General features: G+C 42.8%; 1 protein-coding gene across 1 annotated transcript in view; it reads right to left on the reverse strand.

Annotated features, from left to right (window-relative positions):
* Positions 1-21,229, reverse strand: part of XK (X-linked Kx blood group antigen, Kell and VPS13A binding protein) — a 35,461-nt gene that overhangs the window by 13,450 nt on the left and 782 nt on the right. The window contains exon 2 of the mRNA XM_060087987.1: positions 14,256-14,518. Within this exon, the coding sequence (XP_059943970.1) occupies positions 14,256-14,518 (263 nt within the window). The remainder of the gene's footprint in view (positions 1-14,255; positions 14,519-21,229) is intronic.

Here is a 21,229-nt window from a genome sequence, read left to right on the forward strand (position 1 = left end):
AACAACAGTTGCTAATAAATTCAGTAACTTAGGTGAAATGGAGAAATTGGTAGAAAAATAAAACTTACCAAAAGTGACACAAGATGAGGTTAAAAATCTGAACAGCCATCTAGCCATTAAAGAAATTAAATTATTAGCAAAACTTTCCTACAAAGAAGAATTAATTCATCACTGCTTTGCATCAAGACCAGAGAAGGTGCTGAAACACCTAATCCAAGCTCACCTTACTCACCTTTTGTAAGGTTACAAGTTTCATTAAAATCCATTAAAGTTACCAGTGCTATACAAAGAAAGAGAAAAGTAGGTACATACTCCTTGTGGACTTGCTGTCTGGTGCAGGGACCCTCAAAGGGGACCCTCTGTAAGTAAACAATAAATTATAGTAATTAACCTCCATAAGTAATATAGTAAATTAACCTCTAATGAGCATTTCACCAAGGGTTTGCACCACATACCAACATTTTTAGCTCATCATGTTTAATTTTCACAACAATCCTGTGAAACCCGTGTTGACAGATGCAGTTGTGATAGATGAAGAGGCAAAAGGTCTGTGAGGTGAGACTGGTCACACAGCTATTCGGTGGCAGAACAGGCCATCTGCCCAGACCTTAGTCCAGCACATTTAAACAAAGTAACAGCTGTGTTCCGCTAATAGGCTGCCTAGAATGAGAGTGCCTCCTGAATTTCCCAGCCACTGATGCCCCAGAGCTGCAGAGAAACTGCCAGCAAGAACGTAACATTATACACTTTGGGCTCAGGCCTCCCCAATCCCCCATTGCCTGATAGTGTCTTCCCATGTGTCTCCGCCACCTAGATTTCTCAATGAGCTCCCATATTTCTTCATGGAAATTCAATTGAGGGCCTACGTAGGTCAGCAAAAAGGAAGGAGGAGGAAGGAAAAAGAAAGAAAAGGGAAGTGAGAAGAGAGGGAAGGAATAAAACAGCCTTTTTAAAAAAGCATTTCAAAGCACTTTCATATCCATCATCTGCCTTATCTTCCTACCCTCCTGAGGAGGCAGGCAAGACAATCATTCTGCTTTATAAAAGGAGAAACTGAGGGCTTCCCTGGTGGCGCAGTGGTTAAGAATCTGCCTGCCAATGCAGGGGACACGGGTTCGAGCCCTGGTCTGGGAAGATCCCACATGCCGTGGAGCAACTAAGCCCGTGAGCCACAACTACTGAGCCTGCGCGTCTGGGGCCTGTGCTCCGCAACGTGAGAGGCCGCGACAGTGAGAGGCCCGCGCACCACGATGAAGAGTGGCTCCAGCTCGCCGCAACTGGAGAAAGCTGTTGCACAGAAACGAAGACCCAACACAGCCAAAAATAAAATATAAAATAAATAAATTTATTTTTAAAAAAAAGGAGAACCTGAGACGTAAGAAGCCATGTAAATCAAAAGGAGGATGGAGAAATAGTGCTAGAGTCAGACAGTAGAACAGGGGTTGGCAAACTAAGTCCTATTTTTGTACAGCCCAAGAGCTAACAGTGTTTTACACACTGTTAAAGGGTTGTAAAAACAAAAACAAAGAAGACTGTGACACAGACCATAGACGGCCTGCAAAATCGAAAATATTTTTTATCAATCCCTTTTAGAAAATTGTTGCCTGCAATAGAATACTTAGCCACAAAAAGAATGAACTAGCACTACATTCATCAGCATGTATAGTTCTTGAAATATTATGTTGAGCAAAAAATGCAAATTACATAATGATATTTGCAGTATAAGCAAGTTTAAGACCTACGAAGCCAATATATATTATTCGTAGAGACAGTGCATATGTAGTTAAGTTATAAATCATGCATGAGAATGATAAACTCTGAAATCATGACAAGGAAGGGTCACGGGGTGGCCCAGCTGTACTAGTAATGTTTTGTTTCTTAAAGAAAAAAATAGATAATTCTGAAGCAAACATGTCATGTGAATATTCGATAAAGCAGGCAAGTAGGTATATGGGTGTTTGTTATATTATTCTTTTTTTTTTTTTTTTTTTTTTTGCGGTATGCGGGCCTCTCACTGTTGTGGCCTCCCCCGTTGCGGAGCACAGGCTCCGGACGCGCAGGCTCCGGACGCGCAGGCTCCGGACGCGCAGGCTCAGCGGCCATGGCTCACGGGCCCAGCCGCTCCGCGGCATATGGGATCCTCCCAGACCGGGGCACGAACCCGTATCCCCTGCATCGGCAGGCGGACTCTCAACCACTTGCGCCACCAGGGAGGCCCTGTTATATTATTCTTTATTCCTGTCTACATGCTTTAATATTGCATTGATGTACAAAGAAAACATATCTGCAGTTAATAAGTGAGTAGATATTATAGATATCGTGTGTGATTTTCAGCAAGGCCTCCAGAAAAAGCCCAATAAACCAAAAAAAAAACCCTCTCATGATGTCCTTGTGAATGAGTCAGAGAAAATGCATACGTTAATATGAGTGCAGTGGAGATGGATTTGCAACCGGATGTGCAATCTGCTCTCATATGCTTCACTACGTCCTTTCAGGCTAAAGGGCAATTGTCAAGACGTCCGCAGGGCTGTGGTTTTGGGGCTGTCCTAGTCTCACTTTCTTGTTAACTACTGCATGAAGACATAAACTTATAGTTGGGATAAAACTAGGAAGACAAGAGAATCATGATTCAAAATTATCTGAACAGGCTGATATCCTGGGCTTGAATCCAAGAAAAGGAAATATAACAAGAAAAAATATCAAGCCCTACCTTTATATACGTAAAACTATACTGAGCAGGTACAGGATGGGTAAATCTTGATTTAGCTGCTCTCAGTATGAAAAAAGAACTGGGAGAATTTATAGGACCATCTATCAATATAAACCAACTGTGTGATTCAGTTCTTCCAAAAGCTACATTTGGGCACATAAATAAAATCACAGAGTTCAGATTAAAGGAAAAATAAAATAAAATAAAACATAGTCCCACTGCTATAAGCTCATCAAAATAAGTCTGCAATGTCACATGCAATTATGAATGCCACGTGTTAAGAAAAAAGTGACAAGTCAGATTGTATCTCAAGTACAGCGACCTTGATGGCTACCAAGCATGCCATTAGAAAAATGACTGGAGGGTCTGGAGATCGGAAAAGAAAAAGGAGACAGGACAGTTGTGAATATGTGCATATTTGGAGATCTGCCATGTGGTATGGGGAAGTAGTTGTGTTAGTGGTGCTTTAGCAGGGAAAAATCAGGTCTAACCATCAGGCTGAAGACTAAAGGAGGCTAATTACCATATAAGTGAAAATGCTCTACTTAGTAGTGTCACCTTGGTGGGGTCCTATCACGAAAGGGATTTAATTTTCTCTCCCAATCTCCTCTCAACTGTGCTTTGTGGAAATAGAATGTGGAAGAAGTGACAGTGTCCCAGTTCTGAGCCTAGACCGCAAGAGGCTTTGCACGCTTTGACTCTCTCAGCACCCTGCCACCACCAGGCCAGCCTGTGCAGGAAGTAAGCACTTGGAAGAGAGCCATTCCAAGTGCAGCCATCCTAGACCAGTTATTCCCAACTGACCCACAGGCTGAGTGTGAACTCATGGGTAAGCTCCGTCAAGATCAGCCTAGCCAGGCCCAGACCAGAACTGCCCAGTTGACCTGTAGACTACTGAGCAACAATAAATGCTTATTGTTTAAACCACTAAGTCTTGGGTAGTTTGTTACTCACAATAGCTAGCTGATACAGTGGAGACTTCTTGTCCCCTTTCCAGGCACATGGCATCATAGTCTCTCCTCACCCAGGCTAGTCACTCAAGTCTCCCTCCTTCAGAAACCTACAAATGAGAAGCAGGCCTCAGTCTCTATGATCATGAATGCTCCTAAACTCCAGGGTACCCAAAACAAGCTATCTCTGAGGGAACCAGCAGTGGGCTGGACCTGAGGGCTCCCAGCTTAGAAGGCGGGGAGTCAAGTGGTTGGCTACCCATGTGCTGAGCATCCTCCATCTTGGAATCTCACTTTAGGTAGCTTCTAGGAGGGCAGGGAGTGGCGTCTACCATAAATAGCATATTACAGAAACCCCTATTCTCTCACCCCTTCCCCCAGGTATTTCCTTATAGAATCTGAGAGTGGGGACGCAGGGGGCTGACCCTGGTAGGGCTGGTTTGTCACTCTTGGAAAATCCTGAAAAAAGGAATCTGGCCAAATCTTAGTGGCATTTTTTTCTGAATGTGGTGTATCCAGCACCTGGGACTGATATCATTTTTTGGTGGAAAAGTCTCATTTAACTTACTATACAAGGAAGAACATTCTAACAAGAGTGTTTTGTCAATGGAACAGTGCATTTTGAGTACTGAGAGCTCTACTATTGAACATAATCAAGAAGAGAGAGGCTGGTGGACCAACTTTGAGGGACACTAAGGAAGGGATTTCTACAGAGAGTGCAAAGTCAGACATGATGACCTCTTAGATCCCTTCTACCTCTTAACATTCTACAACCAGTAGGTGGAAACAACCCAGGTGTCCATCAACAGATGTGGTATATACCATACATACATATATGGCCATAAAAAGAAATGAAATTCTGATGCATTCTACAACATCAACCTTGAAAACATTCTGCTAAATGAGATAAGCCAGACACAAAGGGACAAATGTTATATGAGTCCATTTATATGAGGTACCTAGAATAGGCAAACTCATAGAGACAGAAAGTAGAGTAGAGGTTGCCAGGTGGTGTGGGGAATTATTGTTTAATTAGAGTACAGAGTTTCTGTTTGGGGTGATGAAAAGGTTCTAGAAATAGATAGTGGCGATGACTGTACAACATTTTGAGTGTACTTTGTGCCACTGAGTTGTACACTATAAAATGGTAAAGTCCTTGGGCTTCCCTGGTGGCGCAGTGGTTAAGAATCCGCCTGCCAGATCGGTGCTTTGTGACCGCCTGGAGGGGTGGGATAGGGAGAGTGGGAGGGAGGGAGACGCAAGAGGGAAGGGATATGGGAACAGATGTATATGTATAACTGATTCACTTTGTTATAAAGCAGAAACTAATAAAAAAAAAGAAAAAAAAAGAAAAGGCTGTTGAGCACAGGCTTCTGATGTCATCACAAAATCCCCTTTGAGACCATGTCAGTGGGCAGAGTCAGAATTTCAAGAACACCTTAATTGAGAAGGAAATGGATTCATCACACGGCTCTCACACTGTCCAATGGAACAAGGCCTAGGTATACAAAGTCTGAAGACCTGTACTATAAAATCAGTCCTTTGGGGCTTCCCTGGTGGCGCAGTGGTTGAGAGTCTGCCTGCCGATGCAGGGGATGCGGGTTCGTGCCCCGGTCCGGGAGGATCCCACGTGCCGCGGAGCGGCTGGGCCCGTGAGCCATGGCCGCTGAGCCTGTGCGTCCGGAGCCTGTGCTCCGCAACGGGAAAGGCCACAGCGGTGAGAGGCCCACGTACCGCCAAAAAAAAAAAAAAATCAGTCCTTTGATCCTAATCTGTCTGGTCTCCAAATAAAACACAAATTGGAAGTTCTTGAGAGTGAATTGTTAAGAATGTTTTCCTAGAAACCCAAGACACCTTGACACCTCTATATTGAAGAGTTTGGCTTCTTTTCCCTAGGGGAAACCATTAAACCCTTTCTATGTTGAGACCACCCATTTCTAAGGATACAGGAGAGGAGGATCCTCAACAACAGGCAGCAGGGCTGGGCTCTCGTCCCTACTGTGGACCCACTTGCCACGTGACCTTGGGAGAGCTGATTGGCATCTCTGGGCCAAAGTGGCCTCAGCTGTAAAATGGAGACCCTAAAAAACAATCCCTGTCCTCTGTGCCCCACTCACCCACTTTCAGTAGAGAATGTTGACTTTCCTTAGGAAAAGATCACAGACTGGTAACTGTACACCTCGAGCAGATCTTTCAGATAATTTAGTCCAACCTCCTCATCTTATAGCCATGGAAGCTGACGTGCCCCAAGTAAACTACACTTACGGGAGACCAGAACAGTTTCCCCCCATCTTCTTTCACTATTTTGCACTTTTGTGCCATGAAGGCTCTCTCTTCCACAGTTCAGTTGGTGAATTCTTCTCATCCTACATCTCAGAACCCAAGTATCTCACAGCCACAGTATCTAACCTGTCTCCCTGCTGCAAATTGGTTTCCTTTAGTAGATTTTGCTTTAACAGAAGTTTAGACAGATTTTCCCCACAGTGATTCTACAACCCTAAATATCAGAGAAACCAATCTTCCGTGTTCACGAAGAACTGCAGAGAAATACTAAATGATACAAAATGAAGTTCCTTAGATTTAAAACCATACCCCTAAAAGAATAAAATAAAATAAATTCATTATCTCAATCTGTTTGAACTATGGATTGCAGACTGGTACTGGTCAAGGAACTGTTTGTTACTGGCCAGCTCCAAAAATGGAGATTGAGAGTCAGCATTTAGGAACACAGCAATCTGGCTTCACCCCAATATTTAAGTGAGTGGGCTCATCCAGTGAATAGGGTCTACACCAGTCCTGGAGGTGTGGTAGTCCAGTGATGAGTCAAATGTGAGCTGTGTATCAGTCATGCATAATAGGACCTCCTATCAGTTCATAAGGAATTAGAACAAGAAGAACAGATAATACTGGCCCTACACTAAAGGCAGTTTGAGAAGCCCTGCACTATAATACATCATCAAATGAGAAAATGGATCCTCTGAATACTGTGAACTGAGAATGAATCTGTGCTGTGAATAACAAGTTCAAGTCTCTGTAGTGGCCAGACAGTTACTAGAAGTGAGTGATGTGGGTGAGACATGAAATCCAAAAGAGACAAGTGGCAGACCAGAGGCCTGACCTTAATGGGATAGCATCTCGTATCTCCAGTTCACTGCAACCACATGGACACCCAGACATTTTGATTTCACGAGAGAAGCCAGAAATCCAGATATTCAGGGAAAAAGTCTGTGATTTTAAATGTCAGCAGCTTATGAATTTTCTTTTAAGATGTCTGTTTAGTGTAGGACTAACAAATGCCATCCAGATTACGTCTGTAAGCTGCCACTTTGCAATTTATGCTTTAGGAAAGAATGTATTCGAGGTTACTAGAAGGTCCCTCATTTTAAAATTCTAATTTGGGGCCCAAAAGTCCTGTTCTAAAGAGTCATAGCCACATGACTGCAGGACCTGTCAGACTCGGGGACCAGGGGAGCCTGGGCCTTCAAAACACCTCTCTTCTCAGAGGTTGTCTTCAGTGGGAGGCCAGCCAAGGTCCCAGGCCTCGTGCATGCCAACAGCAAACCGACGTTACTCTCCAAGATCTTTCCAGGCTTGACTCGTGGGCTCACTTTGTCCCACACGTGATGTTTTCCCGTGTGTTGACCTGTGTCTGGTGTCTGACCCTGGCCGGCCCTGACACTGCTTTTGATCACAGACCTCCTTTGGCAGCCACACCCTCCCCAGCCTCTGTCCCTACTCACTCCAGTTTTAGTTTTCCCACTCCCAACAGGGCACTGGTCGTCACTGGTGTTCTCTCTGTAGGGCTCACGTTAGAATAAATCCTTCTTCATCATCCGCCTTCCCACCTCTTCAAAATGTACAAAAAGCCTAAACTTGGGTGCCTCATGCCTTCCCAGGGGCAGTGGTTCTCACCCTCTGCCTGCCTTCCTACCCTGCGTGGACGATTCCCGGTCCCGTGTAGGAGGGGATTTGGCAGGGGGCGCAGTTAGACTGATGACGTGCTGGCCGGGGGGCCCCATCTCTCCTGTTCAAGCCACAGGCACAGCTGAAGCACGATTCTTAAAGGGATGGTGGTATAGCTCTGCCTGATTCTCCCATGTGCAGGTGACTCTGCAGAAGGTTTGTCAACACGAGGTCAGTAAAGCTCAACCTCCAAACTCGGACATCAAACAGAGAGTGTAAAAGAGCTCAGGAAGCCTGGCTCCCTGCAGGTGTCCCAGGGACCACTAGTGCTGACTACGGCATGGACTGTAAGGGGACCCCCGAGCACACAGACCTGCTAATCCGATGTGGTTTACCCACCTACTATGACTTCTCTGGCCCTTAATGAATTCCTCTGGTGTGACTTCCGGTCAGGCATCCAGGAGACTATGCTTTGTGCTAAAACAAGCCACGGCCACAAGCCAAAATAAACAGCTTTTCCTAATCAGACGCTATTTAACCAACATGGCAGGATTTGAGTATCATGATTGATTCCCTGGCACCACCCACCCTGGAGGCATCTCCCTGTTGGCTGAAGGTCACTGGAAGATGAGGAACCATGCCCTGGCCACCAAGAGGCCCCACTTCAGGGACGGGGTGGCACTGTTGGTGCCATGATGTGACCAGCTGAAGGTGACTCTCCACTTGCAGTCGCTGGAGAGAGGCCTGCTGGCCACTCACATGAGCAGAAGAGCAAGAGGGGGGCTTGGCTGAGGCCAGGAGGCCTTCTCGGCTCTTCTAACGAATCACAAATTTATGCGGTGGACATCCTGGCAATGAGGCTTCTGTAAATATTTGCCTGAATGAGCACCAGGTGTCAAGAAAAGTTTCTTGGATTAAACAAGCACCTACTCCACTGAGCTCCAAGCACACCCAACACTGTTACTCTAGATAATGCTGTGAAGTCGGCAAAGGCTCAGTCAGCTCCAAGCTTTATTAGATGGTACAAGGAAGCAGAGATGGTGAGTCACCAGGCAGAGGGGAGCAGACAGGGCGAGGGCTGTCTGGTTCCCGGATGCAGCCCTGGCTTCCCGCCCTGCATGGGAGGCACACTCACTCTCGTCCACCCACGAGCTACGAGCTTTGAGCTTCGGCAGGCCAGCGTTTTCACAGCCAGAGGCCCAAGCATCCAGCAGTCACGGGAGAACCAGGCCTGGCGGCACCTTGGGGAAACCTGTCTGAGCATCTGGTACACGGGGAGGGAGACACGGGCAGCCATCTGTTAAGGGCGTGCCCTGTGCCAGGCTCTGTGTTAAGCCGCGGTTTACAGGCACACGGTGACTTCGTCTTTGGGAAAATCCCAAGATGGAGGAACACTGATTATCCCCGTTTTACAGGTGAGGAAGCTGCTGCCCACAGGAAGTAGATGAATGTCCAAGATCATGTAGCCAGAAAGTAGGGAACTGGGATGGTGAACCCAGGTCCACTGATGCCACTGTTCAAGTCGGCTGCGCAGCCTCTGATCAGTCCTTTATGACAGGCCAAGAGGCAGCAGAGAGTAGCCCTTCAGCATATGATGAACAGGAGAAAATGCCAGATGTTGACACTGCTAGGAGAGCAATTAGATTTATTCTTCACTTGAAGTGACAACTTCTTTTTTAACCTAACACAGCACGTGGAGTGTTTATAAGAATCGTGTGTACTTTTGAGTCTATCACTTGGGACAGAATTTATATACTTATACATCTTAAAACATGTATTCAGCCACTGCTAACTCTGTTCCTCTCTCAAATAAATGATCATAGGTTAGGTGTTTCATCTGAGAATGAGATTTATAATTGTGTTTACAATGGGATACTTTCAAAAATAAGTCCAGTAATATTTAGTAATCACAAGAACTGCTTGAATTGCAGATGGTAGGTTTATATAATATTACTATTTAATTTACCAGTGTCCACAAAAGAGGACAGGAGGGTATCTTCCACAGAGAGTATCACAGCACTAGCTAATAAGCCCCGTCTCAAGTCCTTGTTTTGTAATGAGGCAGGATATAAAGAAATAATGTATGTCAGCAACCTGGGAACCATTTTTGACATCTCTCTCTGCCTCACCTTCCCATTCAATCAATCATCACCTTGTTCCACTTCTACATCACTAATATGGCTCCAATAACCCATTTCTCCTGTTCCAGCCCAAGCCATTATCATTCTCAACTTGACCACTGTAGCAGCCCACTTCCTGGCCTCCTTGTTTCTCCCCTCACCCTCTTCCAATCCATTTTCCAGAGTAATCAGCTTCTAAAACTAAATCTGATCATGATACTGTGTTGTTTAAAAATCATCAATGGCTTCCTATTGCCTCTGGGATAAAGTTTGAAATGCTGGGATGCCCTTTCCTGCTTTTCCTTCATTTGACTCTTCCTCATCTACCAGATTTTGGTTTCAACTTAAGTTCCTCTGGAAAATTTTCCCTCATCTCCCAGACTTGGTTAGATTCCTCCAATAGACCCTTACACAGGACTTTCACTTTGCAGGATTTACCTGAAATAAAATAAGTATATGACTATCGGTTTCATGTTTCTCTATCATGTTCCAAAAGGATATGTGCCAGTCCACCTTATTCACCACTTTATCCTCAGAGCCCAGCACAAGGTCAGGAACACAGAATGTATTCAATACCTATTCACTGACTTCATGAGTGAATTCACATAAATCTAACCCCAAATCCTGCCTCCTCTGGTAGACAATGAGTACAATTTCCAACTTTAGTAAGATGGAGGTAATCAGATCTACCTCACAGGGATGCTGTGAACATGAAACACAATCATGCCAATCACAGTGCCTAGCACAAGGCAAGGATCTGAGAAACAGTCATCATTACTACCAACAAGACCATCTTGAGTGGAAGAGACAAGGGCGCTTTGAGATCCAGGCAGGCCAAATGGCAGGATGCAGGGACCTTCATAGAACACAGTAACCTTGGTGCACTCACCTGGGCCTCAGACCAATCTATCCTCCAAGGTCCAGAGACTTGATCAAGCCCCTGAGAGCTGACTAGGCTCACTCAAAGACTGAGGCTCGTAGACAGTGTCCATTATTCACTGACTATGGGAAAAAAACTCTCCAATAGTGTATGATTCCATTTATATGAAATATGTACAATAGGCAAATCCATAGAGACAGAAAGTAGGTTAGTGACAGCCAGGGTCTGGAGAGGGGAAATGAGGAGTGACTGCTAACGAGTATGGGATTTCTTTTCTATGTAATGAAAACATTCTAAAATTAGATAGTGGTGATGGTTACACAACACTGTGAATATCCTAAAATCTACTGAATTGTACTCTTAAAATGGTGAATTTTATGTTCTATGCATTATACTGCAATTAACAAAAACCTCTCCAGTGGACCACGTGGCCGGCTCCACCTCCCCTCTAAGCTCTGCCAAGGCCAAATTCATCAGTGTTTGCTCAGTGAGCATAGAATCAGAGAGAAGGGGTTATATAGACTTTGAAAGTTGAATAGGGTCAGGTTCTGATGGACTTCATGTCCCTCTCCTGTCAAGAATGGACATTTCTATCGGTCTGGACACACGGTGTGGCAGATACTGTTAGCTACCCACTCAATATCCATTCCTCCTCTTATAGTTTACAAAAACATAATTTCCTTGTGGGTGGCAAGGGGCCCAACCCTGGGCAGGTTGTGACTAGTCTAGTCCAGTGTTCCCAAACTTTGCTGAAGATAAAAATTACCTGGAGCATTTATTTAAAAAACAAAAGAGAAAAAATCAAGAGACATATCGTAGGCTCCCATTCCATACCCAGCAAATCACAATTTCCAGGTTATCGTTAGATTTTTAACAGGCCCCTCCCCCCACCTCCTGTGACTCTAATCAACATCAGCAAAGTTGAAGGAATGCTGCTGTAAGCCACTGGTGGCAATCATTTCTATGCCCAGCTTTCCTAGCATTTCTTGCACCGAGGTGACCATGTGACCAGTCCTGGTCAATGAGACCTAAATAAAATATATCAGGGAGGTTTCTAGGAAAGCTTTTACTTACTAATAAAGGAAGAAAGACACTCGCCCTTCTGCCTTCATCCCCTCTTTCTACCTTGAATGCAGCTATGATGGATTCTATGCAGTAGCAACCCAAAAGAAAGGCCAGTGGAATTTCAGGAACATCAACTTTACCATTGTGAGCAGCTGATATAATGCCAGCAACGGCCTAACTCCAACTTCATCTTAGATAAGCAAAATAATGGGTTGTTTAACCTTGTAGTCAAGTGTTTATTCCTTGCACCAAATGCATTCCTAATCATATGATAGATATTGCCAATGTTTGCCTCTGTGACACACCCCAGCCTGTCCTCCAATTATAACTGCCTTTCCCCTTCCGGGTGAGGGATCCCTTCCTCAGATATGTTAAGGCAGTGATTAGGGTTAGTCAAAACCTATACAAATGGCAGTCATCTATATTTTTAAGAGGACCATGCCCACTTCCTTTCTCTCTCTCTATTTGATTGATCGTTTAATTCTCAGAGGACTTATTCCAAGTTCTTGGGGGGCATGTCACAGATATTCTTTGTGACACTGACATTTTATGAGATATCTCATATTTTATGAGACAGACATTTCATTTTCCTGAAAAGAATTCTGTCTGAAAAACTGTAACTAGGGCTTCCCTGGTGGCGCAGTGGTTGGGAGTCCGCCTGCCGATGCAGGGGACACGGGTTCGTGCCCCGGTCCGGGAGGATCCCACATGCCGCGGAGTGGCTGGGCCCGTGAGCCATGGCGGCTGAGCCTGCGCATACGGAGCCTGTGCTCTGCAACGGGAGGGGCCACAACAGTGAGAGGCCCGCGTATAGCAAGAAAAAAAAAAAAAAAACTGTAACTAGGGTTGGCAAACTTTCTGTAGAGAGCCAGACAGTAAATACTTTATGCTTTGTGGACCATACTTTCTCTGTTGCAACTATGCAACGACTCAACTGTGCTAAAAAAACAAACAAACAAAAAAAGCAGACATAGAGAACAGGTAAATGAAAGGGTGTGACTGCATTCCAATAAAATTTTATTTACAAAAACAAGCGGTGCCTGATTACACCCATGGGCTGCTGTTTGCCAACTTCTGAACTAAAAGACAATCTTCATTTTCAATAAGTTGAGAAAAAAATTGAATCTACTTGTAAAAATCAAATAGGTTATCACCACATCTGGTCTCTTGCTGTGTTCCTGCACATAGAAAAATAATGAACTGGGAAAAGGGTATAGTGGCATGCACAGGACTCACCTTGGTCAATGCTCATTCTAGTTATAAGTCCTTAGAGAACAAGGATGCTGCTAAATTTATTGAGCACCTACTGTCTACCTGGGGCTGTGGGAGGCATTTTCACATAAATCTTAATCCAGCAAGGTCCAAGATCTCAACCTAAAGTCCTGATATATCTTAAGAATCATAGTCACTCTGAGGTAACCTGGATAAGGGATACAGTTGTAACATGCAAATATCCTGTGACCCAGCCATAAATTAAAGTCATTTTACCATCCAGCCTAGATTATAGGCAGAAAGAGGATAATACTGAGGGAAGTGAGATTAATGAGTGATTTATTTTAAAAGATTCCAGTTTCAGTGTTGTCTTAAATATGTATTTTTTCAGCCTAAGGCTTTTAAGTCACTTTTGTTTATCTACATAGCAAAACTTACCAGAATATCTGGTTTTCATTTACTAATAATATTAATATTTGTGAAGGATTATTTCTTTTCATATGAAGGTTTTTTCACTTTTGTCTAATGCATGTACAGGTTTTTTCTTTAAAATTTATCTTAACCAAAACCTGCCCTCCATTTGATGATGTGAGAATAGCCCAAAGGTTAGAGAACTGTGTTCATTTTAAAGCTGAGATACCTATTAGAACGTCAAGAAAACAGGAGAGTGCTCCTGATCCCCTCATTCACCACTAAAAAGCTGTTACAACCAACTGTGTCTCAGCTGGTGTACAACTATCACTGAATGACAGAGGCAAAATCCAAAGAGGCCCAGCCTCTGGCGGCTGTATTTTCAGCCTATGGCAAGTTGTATTTTTCCAAAATGGTCACAGCAGTGAACTTCTAGAACTCTGCCATTCCCCAACAAAAGTCAGTTTCCTTTCCTCCCTTTCCCTTGAACCTCTACAGGATTCCTGACTGCTTCAACAAAGAAAATGCAGCAGAAGTGATGTTGCCTGACTTCCAAAGCTGGATCACAAAAGGGATACTCTACCACCTGGCCCTCTCTCACTCTTAGGATACTTGCCCTTGAAAGCAGCCACCATGCTGTGAGGAAGCCCAAACTAACCTACATGGAGAGATGAAGTGGGGAAGATCTGAAGCCCCGAGCAACAGCCAGCATCGACCATAAGAAATGCGAGTGAATGAGTCCTCAATGGATTCTAACTCTGCATCTTTGAGCCACCCCGGCTAATACACAGTGGAGCATAGCTGAGCCCTGCCTAAAGTGCAGATTCATAAGCAAAATAAACGTCGTTATTATTTTAATTCACTATGTTTCGAGCTTAGTAACCGGAACACAGACTTAGGATTGAATGCACATATAAACGAATTTCGCCTAAAACAAAATAAACCTTATGTTCTGCTCTCCACTTTGATTCCCAAATGCAAATAGAAATAAAAAATATACATACATCTTCCGATAGTGACGTCCTGCTGCAGGGCGGTTATGTACAGCTGCAGGGTCAGCTGAGGGGCTGAGCCCAGGAAAGCCTGGATCACTGATGCCCGGCTGAACGCAGATCGGTGGGTGAATAGCTTGCCCTCTGCCTGGCCCACCTCCTTCTCAATTTCCTCTGAGAGGCCATTTTTTGGCATCTGTCGCTTCTTGGTGATGCTGACATAAGGCTCTTCGATGTGGCTTGACTGACAATAGATGCAGAAGACTTCAAAACACCTGGAAACAAACCAGCAAGTCATGATAATCAGAGGCAGACAGGATTCTGTCTTTTCTCAGTTACCCTGCTTTCACTTAGCCTGATTCTCAAAGCCTTGACTTGGTTACTCTGAACTGTAGTCTCTCCTCTAAAATCATCCTCTCTAAGGACCAGTTCTGAGCATGCAGTCCTCTTGAGGCCCTCCACCAGGCCAACTGGCCTGAGTGTGAACCAAATTCAGAGGTGACACCGAAGGCCACTGAGGCAAGGAAACCAGGTAGAGAATGGAATGGGAAGTGGTTCAGGCTCCAGAGCCACAGAAAAACACTCCATTTCCCTTCCTGACACATATTAGGTGTGCAGCCCTGGACAGGTCATTTAACCCAAGCCCTTTCCCTCAATTACAAAGCAGAGATAAAACCTACTTTGCTGCACTGTTATGGAGATAATACAGTATATGGGTATGTGTGTATGCATGTATATACACACACATATATTTGTGTGTGTGTGTATATATATATATATATATATATATATATATATATATATATATATGCACATATATTTTTTTCACATCCAATAGATGTCCCAAATCACCTCAGTTAAAACAGCAGCTATGGGACTTCCCTGGTGGTGCAGTGGTTAAGAATCCACCTGCCAATGCAGGGGACACGGGTTCAAGCCCTGGTCCGGGAAGATCCCACATGCTGTGGAGCAACTAAGCCCGTGCGCCGCCACAACTACTGAGCCTGCGCTCTAGAGCCCTTGAGCCACAACTGCTGAGCCCGCACACCTAGAGCCCGAGCTCCACAACAAGAGATACCACCGCTTGCTGCAACTAGAGAAAAGCCCACGGGCAGCAATGAAGACCCAACACGGCCAAAAATAAATAAAATAAATAAATTTATATATATTAAAAAAACCAGCAGCTATGGTTGGAAGATCCCCCAGTACAGTTTCCCATCTAGAATTCCCCTGGAAGACCACATTACCATCTCTGCTCTCTTAAGCCTTTAGGGGACATGACTAAAGTCAACCATGCCTGGAAGCCTGCCAGCTCTGTCTTATCTATGGAGTTTCAAGCCTGCCCTAGGGATGGAGCCTTAAGCAGTCACCTTTCTAGACTGATAGAGTACCTGGCTTTTAAAATTGGATTTCCCTCTTTAGGTAATGATATGGATATCGAAGAGAGGTAGAGTACTGACGTATACGATTTATACACACACACTCACAAATGGATTGAGGGACTGACAGAGGAATGGACAGATGTGTGAAATAAAACGTTAACCGCAGAATCTAGGTGACAAGTACTTGGGTGTTCACCGTACAATTCTTTCAAGTTGTCTTCTGCATGTTTGGAAATTTTCATAACAAAATGTTGGGAAAAAATATTTTTTTCCTAGGAATAAGAAAAATGTTCATAGCCTTAGGTTTAAAAATTGTTAAAGGACATTTTTTCCCCAAACGTGCATTTTTATAACAACTTTATAATGCTGCCAGAAGATTTTATGGCTTCGTTTATTTTATTGAGTATTGTTAACTTTGTACTCTCACCTCGAGGCAACCAGGGCAACAAGAATACATGCATAATTCGAAATAATAAAATCTGATGTAAGAAATGAAATGCAGGAACTTCTTTAGTGAATACAAAGTGGATATATTTTGTGAGTATTATCCTTCTTCATTTGTTCCTGAGAGAAAAAAAGGTACGTAGTAGTATGGGGGGAAGGGAGGGAGAGCGACAGGCAATTGTCTGCTACATTTTGTCCACTGGGGTCATGGACACTTTATTACATGAAAACATGTAAAACAGTGTGGAGCAGCTTGTTCAGCTGAAAACAATGAAGTTCAAGGTTTTGAGTTCAAGTCCAGCTGATCCAACTGAATTTGTTCTGAGGAAAAACTCAAATCTATGACTGAGGACTGTTTGAGGCCTAGCAACTTTACACTGTTGGACCACCAACCACAACAAGGACTAGAAGACAGAATAAACTGACCATCTTCTTTATTCTCAAATATGTGATGAATGCAGATGCACTCTGCTAAGTGCTGTGGGGAATGCAAAGATAGCTGGATACCCCGCCTCATTCAGAGGTGCTCACAATCTAAGCAAGAATATGGGACCTATACATAATAAGGACAATAAATAATTAATACAACTAATATTTATATAGCACTTTCAGTTTATATTTCTCATATATTTACTCACTTAGAAAGAAAGCCTACTGCAAAAATTTGAATCATACCATTATTTGTAATAGCAGAATTCTGGAAATACTCTAAAGGTCCTCAAATAAAACAATGATTAAATAGATCCTAATATATGTATTCAATGAAATATTATCCAGTCCTTAAAATTGACAGTATACACATACATATACTGATATATAAAAATGTTTCCTATATTTGGTAAGCAAAAGGAGTAAATTACAATGGAATATATACAGAAAATTCCATTTTTAATAAAAAGAAAATTACATATATATACATACACACAAATCACACACACACACACCTATACACATAAATAGCGAAGTGCCTGAGCTGGCTCATACTGACTCATGAGACAATTCAATAGTTCGGATTTATTATTTTTTTTGGCTGCATTGGGTCTGTGTTGCTGCACACGGGCTTTCTCTAGTTGCGGCGAGCGGGGGCTACTCTTCGTTGCGGTGCACGGGCTTATCATTGTGGTGGCTTCTCTTGTTGCAGAGCACGGGCTCTAGGCACACAGGCTTTAGTAGTTGCAGCATGCGGGCTCAGTAGTTGTGGTACGCAGGCCCTAGAGCACGTGAGCTCAGTAGTTGTGGCTCGCAGGCTCTAGAGCGCAGGCTCAGTAGTTGTGGCACATGGGCTTACTTGCTCTGCAGCATGTGGGATCTTCCCGGACCAGGGATTGAACCCACGTCCCCTGCACTGGCAGGCAGATTCTTAACCACTGTGCCACCAGGGAAGCCCAATAGTTAGGAATTTTGTGAGCCAGGTCTTAAACAACTTCGTAACTTGAAATAGGCCATAATGGAAATACTTAAATCATAGAAATCAGCAAATACTGCAAATCAGGGCTTCCACCCCCGCCCTGCCACCCCCCAGACAGTTTACGGTTTACCAGCTTACCACTGTAAAAATATTAGTAAGGATATACAACAAAACATTAAGAATTGTTTTCTTTAGTTAGCTGAATTAGAACTTTAAAATTGTTTTAGCTGTGCTTATCTGTTTTCTGCCCTTCTGTCATTTCAACAACAAATATATTTTACTTGAATAATAAAATCAAGCTCAGAATTTTTTTTTTTTTTTTTTTTTTTTTTTTTGCGGTACGCAGGCCTCTCACTGTTGTGGCCTCTCCCGTTGCGGAGCACAGGCTCCGTATGCGCAGGCTCAGCGGCCATGGCTCACGGGCCCAGCCGCTCTGCGGCATGTGGGATCTTCCTGGACCGGGGCACGAACCCGTGTCCCCTGCATCAGCAGGCGACCTCTCAACCACTGCACCACCAGGGAAACCCAAGCTCAGAATTTTTAAACACTAAAACAAACAAACAAGTGAAACACCAGCACATGTTAAGAGCTGAATGAATAAAATGAAGGTTCAGAGGAAAAAGCAATTCTCTGGATGCTGAAGTGGGAATAAAGCAATTCTCTGGATGCTGAGGAGGGGCTGTGTTTAACTGAAAGCATTTGTAGTCTACCAATGGAAATGAAAGAAGGTCCCAGAAGGAGCTAATCACAGAGGTGGCCCTGAAACCCAGGTGTGCCCCCTTGCAATCCACTGTTTTTCCCAACTAATAAAAATCTTAGCACAGAGTTTCACATGTAGTAGGTGTTTAATAACTTTGTGAAAGGCCCTAAGACTTCTGCTATTTGCCACTACTGGTTAAGAAAACTGATAAGAAACACACTCTACTATTCTTCTTGGAATTCTGCAAGACTCATACAATTACTCCAAATGTTTTTTGTTTTGTTTTGTTTTACTTGAGAAGTTGTCTAAATGTAGCCATAAATTAAGTGTTTTCATCAAAATCATTCAAGGTAGTTTTTCAGTATTGTGTAGACCAAGGTTTGGCAAACATTTTCTGTATTTACAAAGAGTAAATATTTTAGGCTTTGCAGGCCCTGGTCTCTATTGCAACTACTCAACTCTGCCACTAGTGCAAAGGCAGCCACAGACTACACAGAAATGAATGAGCATGGCTGTGTCCCAATAAAACTTTATTTACAGGGCTTCCCTGGTGGCGCAGTGGTTGAGAGTGCGTCTGCCGATGCAGGGGACACGGGTTCGTGCCCCACACCGGGAGTATCCCACATGCTGCGGAGCGGCTGGGCCCGTGAGCCATGGCCGCTGAGCCTGCGCGTCCGGAGCCTGTGTTCCGCAACGGGAGAGGCCAGAAAAAAAAACTTTATTTACAAAAACAGGCCATAGGGGGATTTCACCTGTGGGGCATAGTTTACTGATTCCTAATGTAGGTAATCAGCAGGTTGATCTATTTTTTTTCCACTTTATCCCATTTTCAAGTGCCATAGTGGAAGGAGTTTTATTCCTTAGCTGAAACCATGCATGTTGGTGTCAGCACAAATAATCTGTGGTACCATAGACCCTCTAAGGTAGTTAATAAAAACACGTTTTCAAAAGAAATACTGATTATGATTTCCTATACGCCATGTTATCTTCCTATGACACACACGCTCTGAGAAGCTACACAAGAACCAAACTGGTTAAAAAGAAAGAAAAGCCACTTGCATAATCTCACTGAGCCTCAATTCTCAACTGTAAAAAAAAGATAATGACAGATAGCTCACAAGGTTTTACAGTGGATGGAATTAAATACTGTATGTAAAAGCACTTTGCAAGCAACAACAAGAAAACTCTTCAAATTTAGGCTATTATTATTTTACAGTCTTTTGAAAGTTTACTAAAGAGAGAAGTACAATGGTGAATCATTTTGCAATATTCTATAAAAAATACTAGACTCACAGATATAGAGAACAAACTAGTGGTTACCAGTGGGGAGAGGGAAGGGGGAGGGCCAATATAGGGGTAGGAGATTAAGGGGTACAAACTATTAGGTATAAAATAAGCTATAAGGATATATTGTACAACATAGGCAATATAGCCTATATTTTATAATAAATATAAATGGAGTATAACCTTTAAAATTGTGAATCACTATATATTGTACACCTGTAACTTATATAATATTGTACATCAACTATACTTGAATAAAAAAATTACTAGAACTTCTTAGCTTTTACTTTATAAAGCCAGATTTTTATGTACCATTTTTCCTCATTATACCAGTGAAGAAGAATGGGGGAAAATTCCTTGAACCTGTAACTCATTGATATTTATTCCTTCTCCCAGTTAATTTAAAAAATTAACCTAACTGTAAAAGAATGATAAACAAATTTTGCTGTTGTTAAGAGGTGCTTTTCCCCACTCTGGTTTTCCAGAATATCTATTATCATTCACAATAAGATTGTCCTTAAAATAGAAAAAAATAAATTCAAGACATTATTCAATGTTTGTATTGTTCCAACCTAGGCTTAATGAGGAAACAACCCTTCAAATTACAACTACAGTTTTAAATATAAGACTGATATAAATGAAATATGTTGCTCTCCCAACGCCTCCCTAAAGAAGGAGCGGGGCCTAGTTTGTAGTCTTTAGCCCATAATCATTACAGTGTAATGTAATGCAGCTGAACTGAGTGAACTCAAAAACATCATCGCACCTAGAAAGAACATGAGTTTGGTTAGTTAGGACCCACCCCAAATTAAACAGAGCTAAATTATCCCAAAACAGTTTTAAAATATTACTAAGTCCAATCGATAAGAAGGGAAGAGAGACTCTCCTTTGTTTGGGGGAAATAATTTTGATCTTTATGTGAAGCTGATGTTTTAGAGTTAGAACAGAATCAAACAGTCAGCGGGAAGAACTTGCAATAAGATATTAAGTCACGCTAATACACAACATCAAGTTGCTTTTCTTTTCATCTGGAAGCTAAGAGGCTTGGAACCACATTTTGCGTATCTCAGCAGGGGTCCAATATCTTCTTGAAAGAAATCAGCTGCATTAGAATGAAAGCGCCCTTGTTAACAGAAGCGGGTTGTTTATTCCTTTGTTTTTTATGTTTTATTTTGCTTTTCCCCCCAAAAGACATTGACCCATTCAGAATTTTCTGGAAATAGGTCTCTTTATGGTGTTGAAACTTTATTTATAGTTGAGAAGTTATCTCTCCAAAGCACCAAACTTTTTTTCTTTAATAAAGTTAAAATATTTTTACTGTAAAAACTGAAACATGTAGAAACGTATAATAAAAGAGTAAATGATGCACTTTTCTATATTTTTCAGGAGAAAATGAAAATCACCCATAACTCCATCATCCAGAAATTACCACTTTTGCGTCTCTGGCCTTTCCACCTCTTCCAATTCTTCTACCACCTACATCTGAAGTTCAGTATTATAAATTTGTTTCTAATCTAGATAGAAATCCTTTGTTTTGCTTTTCTTACAGAGATGAAAGATATCAAAACAACACATTTAAAACTCTCTTCATGGTCCTTAGATAAGCCAAACTCTACTTCATTACCAGAAATTTCTTTTTCTACTTGCTTTGTGTTAATACAGTTTAATTTCCAGAAATGTCACTAACAGTTTTTCTTAACGCCCAGCAAGTGTTAGGGTCTTCATGGCACTTGTGTTCCAACTTCATTGACTGCGTTTAGAAGTTAGG

This window comes from Mesoplodon densirostris, chromosome X, assembly GCF_025265405.1.
Source record: "Mesoplodon densirostris isolate mMesDen1 chromosome X, mMesDen1 primary haplotype, whole genome shotgun sequence".
In the NCBI taxonomy this organism is placed as follows: domain Eukaryota; kingdom Metazoa; phylum Chordata; class Mammalia; order Artiodactyla; family Ziphiidae; genus Mesoplodon; species Mesoplodon densirostris.